The sequence below is a fragment of the Notolepis coatsorum genome (genome assembly GCF_963971535.1).
Source record: "Notolepis coatsorum genome assembly, chromosome: 20".
In the NCBI taxonomy this organism is placed as follows: domain Eukaryota; kingdom Metazoa; phylum Chordata; class Actinopteri; order Aulopiformes; family Paralepididae; genus Notolepis; species Notolepis coatsorum.
In genome coordinates, this window is record NC_140184.1 from 8,756,058 (window position 1) to 8,765,912 (window position 9,855).

Genomic DNA, 9,855 nt, shown 5'->3' on the forward strand with positions numbered 1-9,855 from the left:
ACCTTTATGCGACGGAGCGGCTCCGTCATGGACTGCAAGCAGCGCTCCCACACACACCAAACATGTACCATGCTCTTCTATTATTGTACTGAGAACATCAACCCCCCCCCCCCCCCCCCATCATTAAATTCCATTACCGTCAGTAGCACAACCAAGGGTGCACACCTGGGAGTGCTACATTCATTCATATTATCATACATTATTACATGGCGTTTTCACATTCGCCGAAATGCTTGCTTGTGATTGGTCAATAGCCCCCGACAGCGGTGAATTATTTTTCGTTATTACATGGCGTTTTCACATTCGCCGAAATGCTTGCTTGTGATTGGTCAATAGCCCCCCGACAGCGGTCATTATTTTTCAATAATGACCGCTGTTTTTTCAATAATGACCGCAGTGCGCAGCTGTTCGCAATCAAGCCCACTGACACACACTGTTTCAGTGCAATTAGACACTCAGTGTTCTGCTGCCGGCGATGACAGGGGGCGGAGCGACGAGCGGAGCCAGAACGCAGCCAGAACCAGTGTTGCGAGTCGATGTAAAATGAATTAGGTATATTGTTAGTAAGTTAGCCATGTAATAAGCGGGATAATGTATAGCCTACTCGGTCATTGTCGCAAAATAATTGACCTTCACTACGTTTAAAACACCTCGGCGCGGCGCCTCGGTATTTTAAACTCCGTGTCGGTCAATTATTTTGCGACAATGACCTCGTAGCCATACATTATCCCTTACATAACCACCGGTGATTATTGTTTTTCGCAGCTGGAGTAATCAAGCCCCACTGACACACACTGTTTCATTGCAGCCAATCAGACACACCTGCCGGGCTGCCCGCGATAATAATAATCCCCTTTTCTTTAGGCTGACAGAGCCACAGAACAACTGCGATTTGTCAAATGAATTAGGTATATTGTTAGTAAGTTAGCCATGTAATAAGCGGGATAATGTATAGCTATACTCGGTCATCATCGCAAAATAATTGACCTTCACTACGTTTAAAACACCTCGGCGCGGCGCCTCGGTATTTTAAACTCCGTGTCGGTCAATTATTTTGCGACAATGACCTCGATACATTATCCCTTACTTCATACATACATACATATTTATTATTGTTGTTGCTATTTGCTTGATAGGTTAATGTATTGATGACGTGTAGCACCTGTGTAGGACATTGTTAATGTATGACGTAGCATAGAGTTGTAGTGTAGGCCAGTATGAGTATAGTAATATAGTATATAGCAGCGTAACATAGAATAATAATATATTAAAATATTGTATAATACTGTACCAATATGGTGTAGAATAAATGGTATGATTTAGTTCTATTATAATAAAATAGAAATTAGATAGTATATAGAAGTATAATACATTATATAAGTGTGTGTGTGTGTGTGTGTGTGTGTGTGTGGGTGTGTGTGTGTGTGTGTGTAAATGAATGAACCTAGATATGTAGTTTGACTGATAGATAGACAAAATGGGTTTATTTGTGTTGGTTTGGTTGTGTTGATGTTGATTTTTTTTTGCAAAATGGGTATATTCTGTTTGGTTTTACACAATATGTCTATCGGTGTGTTGTCTGTGTGTAGGGGCAGGTATATATAAGATTTTTTCTTCTTCCTGTTCCTTTCGGCCATGGTATTTTTGGTGAATTATATTAATATGTACTGTTGGACTGTGGTAATTCCATGTACGAATAAATAAATGATGATGATGATGATGTATGATGTGCAGCAGCACCTGTGTGATGCCTGATGGGAGGGGCTACCAGGTACAAGAGGTGCAGCAGCACCTGTGTGAAGCCTAATGGGAGGGGCTACCAGGTACAAGAGGTGCAGCAGCACCCGTGTGAAGCCTGATGGGAGGGGCTACCAGGTACAATAGGGCCCTGATGGGAGGGGCTACCAGGTACAAGAGGTGCAGCAGCACCCGTGTGAAGCCTGATGGGAGGGGCTACCAGGTACAAGAGGTGCAGCAGCACCCGTGTGAAGCCTGATGGGAGGGGCTACCAGGTACAAGAGGTGCAGCAGCACCCGTGTGAAGCCTGATGGGAGGGGCTACCAGGTACAAGAGGTGCAGCAGCACCTGTGTGAAGCCTGATGGGAGGGGCTACCAGGTACAAGAGGTGCAGCAGCACCTGTGTGAAGCCTGATGGGAGGGGCTACCAGGTACAAGAGGTGCAGCAGCACCCGTGTGAAGCCTAATGGGAGGGGCTACCAGGTACAAGAGGTGCAGCAGCACCCGTGTGAAGCCTAATGGGAGGGGCTACCAGGTACAATAGGGCCCTGATGGGAGGGGCTACCAGGTACAAGAGGTGCAGCAGCACCCGTGTGAAGCCTGATGGGAGGGGCTACCAGGTACAAGAGGGCAATCTTCACCTGTGTGAAGCCTGATGGGAGGGGCTACCAGGTACAAGAGGTGCAGCAGCACCTGTGTGAAGCCTGATGGGAGGGGCTACCAGGTACAAGAGGGCAATCTTCACCTGTGTGAAGCCTGATGGGAGGGGCTACCAGGTACAATAGGGCCCTGATGGGAGGGGCTACCAGGTACAAGAGGGCAATCTTCACCTGTGTGAAGCCTGATGGGAGGGGCTACCAGGTACAATAGGGCCCTGATGGGAGGGGCTACCAGGTACAAGAGAGCCGTTTTGGCCAAGAAGAGGAGTCTTCACCTGGCTGCGTGTTACAAAGTAGGTAACAGAATTATGCTGGTGAAGCTCTGTAGTGTTTTTGTTATTTCTGTGTAAACTAATGAGTTATTGGGGAACTCATGTTATAGGTATAAGTATTGTAACTTTGTATTTTGTTTTATGTTATTTTCGCTTGCGTGACTGTTTTTAAATATCACCTTGACTTTTTCCGACTGTGCCTATGGTTGTGTGGGAGTCTTTTTTTAAGAGCTAAAGAGAACCCCACCACACTTTATTGAACCAGGCAGGTCAATTAAGAACAAATTATTATTTACAATGACGGCCTGGCGAGAGGACAAAAAGGCATCTCGAAGGGTAACAGGTAAAGGGGACACGTTTTTTTTTTATAAAATAGAAAAGACACAGATGATACATACATTACAGAGGTAAGGGGGGATAATTAAAACGCACATCCAACAAACAACCAAATAGAATGAAGCAGAACAGTCAAATGACCTTTGCATCTCGTTCCAACTGCTGGGAACTGGAAGGAGGGAGGATTGACCAAAGGAAGTGTTAACACGGGGAACATCTAGCGATATGGTGAGCAGCTCTGGTGTTATAGGGAGTAGATGACCATTTTAACAGGTGGATCAAATTAGGAGGGGTCAGACCAAGGAGGGTTTTGTGATGTGAAATTAGTGTAAGCCAATTAATTTCTCGCCGAGAGTGTAACGATGGCCAATTTACAGATGTGTACAAGTCAGTGATGTGTTGGAAAAGGGGGCATTTGTAGCAAACCTAATTGCTGAGTGGTACAAAACATTAAGGTGATCAAGGAAGGACACTCTTGCTCGAATGAGATCACCATAGTCAAACAATGGGAGAATACAAAGGTTATTTCAATACAGCTCTTGGTGTCTTCAATAAGAGTGAGTGGCAACATGTGTTAAATGTGAAATGGGACAATTTTGTATTGTATTTCTGCATACGTCTTACAATACTGTACAGGCATGGTCCCTGCCCCAAATTATTATATGCATTATTCAGATTCCAAAAGGGGAACAGGGTGTGCAACAGCCCTGGAGCATCATATAGCCACCCACAGCTGGAATACCCTCCTGTTGGTGACCGAGGTGCGCCTATATCTACCTTTAGTCTAGGCAAATCTGCCATCTAAACCATGCCCTAGGCTTGGATTAGAACTAAGGCTGTCTTAAATACTTCTAAGCTTCGAAGCTTCGTTCGATGGCACGAGCTTCGAACATAAATATTTTTTTTCTTTTTGCCTCCAAAATCCTGCGCCTCCGTTCCAATGAAACGAAAGTAAGCGGCGCCTTCCTGCCTCGATTCCGATGAAACGAAAGTAAGCGGCGCCTCGACTCCACCTCTCTACAACAAGCACGTGGAGATTATCTGTGTTGAAAACAACAAGGACATGTGCAGCAGACATGTCGACGAAGAAGTCATCAGACGTGTGGTTACACTTTAAAATATGCAAAGACAATGCCCAAAAAGCCGAGTGCCAGATATGCCAGAAGAAAATGGCATATCACAACTCTACAACAACTTTGTCAAATCACCTAAAAAGTAAGTATCGTTGTACACGACGGCGACGCCACACAAAACATTAACACTTTAATCGCCGGAAACGCCGAAACTCGTCATTGCCCGCCATGCTCATTCTGCCGAAGACGCCATAACACGTCTTTGATATCAATATTTAAAAAATCTGTGATCGAAATCATATTTCTATATGATTTCTATATATACTCACTGCTGAGCTCCACTCAACTCTCTAACGGTTCAAGAGCGCCATCTGGTGGCCGATCGGCAGATCGCCCAACAGGAAGTCATGTGGATGAAGTGGTGCTCACCCATATTTCGTCCGGGCACTCGCTATCATTAGCAGGACTCCATCTTGACACAGTGAACACCGATCGGTGCAAATAACTCGACAAACAACATGATTTGGACGTATATTATACAACCTGGAAATGGATCGGGTATTTATACATCCCATAATAGGAATATCTCTGCTCCACGCTCATCGCCCAACGGCGCGAGGAAGATACGGTAAGATCCAGCGTTATTTTCCAACGTGTTCTTTACTAACTGCTCTGATGATCATATCACCCACACTAGATGAATGATATAACGTTGCCCACGGATTTATAAACGACCCCCCGCCCATCCGGTCATCATCAGATCATACGTAGTAACTTCTAGAAGCATCTCCAGTTGACATTTTTTATCTGGCACCGATCGCTATCAAACTGTATTTTATCATCAATATAATGCATTTGGGGCTATAAATCAAGTTCTGGAGAAAGCTGCAGAAAACGATAAAAACATACTTATACTTTAGACCGTATTTTAGTATGAATATGTGAATGAAAAAGTATAACGTTGCTACACCCTGAACAATAGATATAGGACATTGAATGGGCCATAATAATGTCAATTTAGCAATAAATTTAAAAAGTTATAGCCCTGCAAAGAAGGGGAACTTCTCCATAGACAAATAGAGATGGCGAGGGATGGTAAATTATGAATTTAACCATGGCGATCAAAGTGTTAATAAGGCTATGCCTATGCTGCTATGACTAATGTGTTACCAAGTTGGCTAATTTAATTGTAATCATCTGCTTTTGTAGGTGCATTGTCTGATATAATTATAAATTAAATATAATATAATTGTTTGCTTGATAGACGGATGTTGCAACATAATTATGTAATGTCATGTCGTTGGCTGTGAGAGCAGCCCCACTGCACCCAGGCAGCGCAGCCGAGTGAAACCTTGTTGGCTGCGTCACAGTCACGAAAGGGGCTACTTAATTAATGAATCCAATCCACTTTATTTATAGAGCACATTTAAAAACAACAAAGTTTACCAAAGTGCTGTACAAGTCCCACAACATAAGATAAAAAAAATAATAATAATACAAATAATTATTTTTTTTACTCGAAGCTTCGAATTAAAATCGAAGCTCGGCCCCGAAGCTTCGATTGCCAAAAAAAGCTTCGAAGGTCAGCCCTAATTAGAACCCATGCCCACGAAAATCCAAGGGCACAGTTTACAAATCCAAGGGCATAGTTTATAAACTGTGCGTACTGCACAGAGTATTTGTATAGTGTTTGGACTTTATACATTTTTTACTTGTTTTACTGTATGAAGCACATTCTCAGGAGGCTCATACAGAACCAAGCATTTCACTGTAATAATGTACATACTTTATATGTGACAAATAAAACAAAACATGAAACTTGAACCATATGCAAACAGTGCTGGTGCTGGTATTATAAACATTGCACTTTATAAACGATCGACTGAGTATTCAAAATTCGTGCCATGGGCGCCACTGTAATAATGTACATACTTTATATGTGACAAATAAAACAAAACATGAAACTCGCACCATATGCAAACAGTGCTGGTATTATAAACATTGCACTTTATAAACAATCGACTGAGTATTCAAAATTCGCGCCATGGGCGCGACCATGGTAGTGTAATAACAAAGCAATTCCACGTGTTTAAGTTACGTTGCGACCAATTGAAGAGCATTTGTTTTCTGGCCTATGGTATTTCCATATACTATGCGGTTGAGCACATGCAGTAGAGGTTATGTATACCAGCTATCCTGCTCCATACCACCATGTTCCTAATTTATGCAAATGACATGTCATCAGTTTGTGACTGCAACTTGTTCCTGTTCGCAGACGACTCAGCCCTGCTGGTCTCTGACAAGAACAAGTTACAGGTTGAAAAAAAAACTCAGCTCTGAACTCGGCAGAATCTGCACCTGGCTCGCTGATAACAAACTATCATTACACATGGGTAAAACAGAATCTATTCTCTTCGGTTCAAATAACAAACTCAGCAAGACCGACGGCTTCTCAGTTACAGTGGGTGACAATATTGTCACAAGGAAAGATGAAATTACCTACCTGGGTTCCATCCTAGAGGCTAATCTTTCCTGTGACAAAATGGCATCCAATGTAATAAAAAAAGTCAACCAACGAACTCGATTCTTGTACCGGATCTCCTCTCTGGTAAACAAGAATACCCTGAAGACTCTGAGTCTGGCAGGAGCACTCATTCAAGGGTACTACGACTATGCTTGCACCTCATGGTACCAAAGCACCTCAAAGGCACTAAAAACCAAATTACAAACATCTCAAAACAAACTAGTCAGACTACTGCTTAACCTCACTCCTAGAACCTACCTCACCCCTGCCCACTTTGACAACCTAGGATGGCTTAGAGTAGACGACAGAGTACAGCAACTTGCAATGGGCCTGGTCTACAAGATACACTACACGACCAAGGTACCCATGTACATGTCAAAATACTTCCCAAAGGTCAGTGAATACCACGATCACAACACCAGAGGGAGTTCCACAAATCATGTTAAACCCAGATTCGGCTCAAACAAGGGACTAAACACGTTTAGCAATTATGCCACATCAATGTGGAACGCCCTACCCAAAGCTGTAAAAAGAAATTACCTGTTACCTGTTTATTGCACAATGTTGTTTTTTTATTGGATTCTATTATATGTTGTACCACTGTATTGCACATCGTTGCGGGCAAGACCACCCGCATTTCATATACTTGTATGCCGTGACAATTAAAACTCTTGACTTGACTTGACTAAAGGAATGTGAATCACTACCCACTTTCATAAACACTCTCAAAGAACACCTACGGGAGACTGCTATTCGAAACTGGCCCCTACAAATGTCCTAACCCAGTTGTACAGTAAATTACCAAGTATGGCTTTGTCAGTATTCCAATGTACAGTGTACAGAATTTTCAAAAAAAATATTTTTTTTGTATTTCTAATCAAGTACTCAAAAACAGCATTTTTCTACCTCAAGATCTTAAGCCGTTTTGAGGCTGGGCTCCAACCACTGTGTGGCCTGGTGGCTTATAGCTTATCCGCAACAGTAAGTTACTTCCGGGGTAGGCCTGATTGGCCCCGACAGGCACGTGACGCGCAACTTTCTCTGCCGCGCGGCACGCTCCGCGGAGCCGAGCGGCAGAGCTTGCGGAATTACGTAACCGTCCAAATACGCCATGACTTTCATTCGGCGCTTCAGCTCACCTGGCAGAGCAACGGTCCTGCGATCCTGCGGTCCGTTGTTGGTGAGTTCGAATCCCATCAAATCTTTTTTTTTTAACGTGATTTTTTTTTTAACATGTATTCTTTCGCCGGTTAAGGTTAGGCATGGTTAAGGTTAAGGTTAAGGTTAGGCATTGTTTCGGAGTTGGTTAAGGTTAGAACGGTTAAGTTTAGGCGCTGTTAAGGAGCTGGTTAAGGTTAGAGTTTGTCTTAGAGAATGGCAATATTCTTTCTATGGTTAAGGTTAGGCATGGTTAAGGTTAAGGTTAGGCATTGTTTCGGAGTTGGTTAAGGTTAGAACGGTTAAGTTTAGGCGCTGTTAAGGAGCTGGTTAAGGTTAGAGTTTGTGTTAGAGAATGGCAATAGACAGCCTATTTCCGCACGACAGCTCTCAGCAGCCTCGTTGCGCGTCCTGAGTTTGCCGCGTCACGTGCCTGTCGGGGCCAATCAGGCCTACCCCGGAAGTCACTTACTGTTGCGGAACAGTTACACACGGCCTGGTTGATTGATTGATTGATTGATTGAAAACTTTATTAACAGATTGCAGAATGGGTACAATACAGTACAGCTCAATACACACAATTGTTAAGGGGATGCAGACCAGAGAAAGACTTTCGTCTTGTTTACATCAGGGTCCCCCATTTTCAATTCATCAGGACATATATGACATACAGATAGTCAGTACTGCTACATCTATACATTTGGTGGCAACTGCCACATCAACTGCCACATTATTATGCAGCTGAGAAATCTCTGACATCACAGATATGCACATTTTCAGATGACTTAGTTCAGTGAGGGTGAATATTGTGAGAGGAGAATTGGAAGAATGCGCCAATATGAGAATTAGAGACATAGATCATATTAATATATGTCCACATAGCTAGGAAACAATGCTAAACACTGAAAAAGGCCATTTATAAGATAGTTCCCCTTTAACAATTGTATGTATTGAGCTGTACTGTACTGTACCCATTCTGCAATCTGTTAATAAACTTTTCAATCAATCACGTTTTTGCTGTTGTCTACATTCCAGGCAGAAAGGGTGTCTCGTTCTGGCATTCTTTAGCAATATAGCCTACTGTGGCTGCCTAACTGTGAAGGATTTATTTGATGTATTTATTTGATAGAACTAAATTCTTATTTTCAATGACGGCCAGACTAAGGTAACAGGGTGAAGGGGGATTAGACACATGCGGTACTATAAGAACGTAAACAACAGCATCTTACCGTTGGCACAGTCCGCCTGACAGAGAGAGCTGTAGCAAGGGATACACTCTCTCAAATAATGTTCGCGAACAACACGAACCTTCCGTCCCCGGAAACTCTTCAAGTGCAAAATCTTTTCTGTCTTAATCATTGTGTGGTAAATGTCGTTTCAGTTTAATGTTGTACAACAACAACAACAACAACGGCAATCAAATGTTGTCAACATGTCCATCCAGGAAGTATATTTCGCAGTGCGCAGCCGCGCCAAATACGTCATTACGTCGACGCATGTCGCGTTTCCCTCCAGCGTTATTTTTTTCCGTAGCCGCATTTCTCGGAGACGCCCTCTGATTGGCCGACGCCTGTTTCTACACTGGTTAAGCTTAGGCACTCTTTCGAAGTTGGTTAGAGTAGAGTTTGTCTTAGAGCGTGACAGCAAGTTCTTTCGACGGTTAAGCTTAGGCACTCATTTTTCAAGAGTGGTGTCAGACTAAGGACTTGGACCTGGTTTTATGTCCTTTGAGTTCAGTTTTGTCCTTCCTTCAGTCTATCCTGGATAGGGTTAGGGTTCGAAAGTGAACTATCGAAACTTCTGGGTGCTCCATTTGAACCGCTCGAGCGTGCGCAGTTGAATCAGCTGTCTTGTAAGACTTATTTTCTCCTGGCCGTCACTTCTGCTAAGCACACGAGTGGGTCGTGCGCTCTTTCGGTTCACGACTATGCTTGCACCTCATGGTACCAAAGCACCTCAAAGGCACTAAAAAACAAATTACAAACATCTCAAAACAAGCTAGTCAGACTACTACTTGACCTGACTCCTAGAACCCACCTCACCCCTGCCCACTTTGACAACCTAGGATGGCTTAGAGTAGACGACAGAGTACAGCA

General features: G+C 43.3%; 1 protein-coding gene across 1 annotated transcript in view; it reads right to left on the reverse strand.

Annotated features, from left to right (window-relative positions):
- dis3l (DIS3 like exosome 3'-5' exoribonuclease) overlaps positions 1–9,197 on the reverse strand; it is a 56,177-nt gene extending 46,980 nt beyond the window's left edge. Inside the window, exon 1 of the mRNA XM_084337514.1 lies at positions 8,989–9,197. Coding sequence (XP_084193640.1) covers positions 8,989–9,118 — 130 coding nt within the window. The 5' untranslated portion in view covers positions 9,119–9,197. The remainder of the gene's footprint in view (positions 1–8,988) is intronic.
- Between the last annotated feature and the right edge of the window lie 658 nt (positions 9,198–9,855).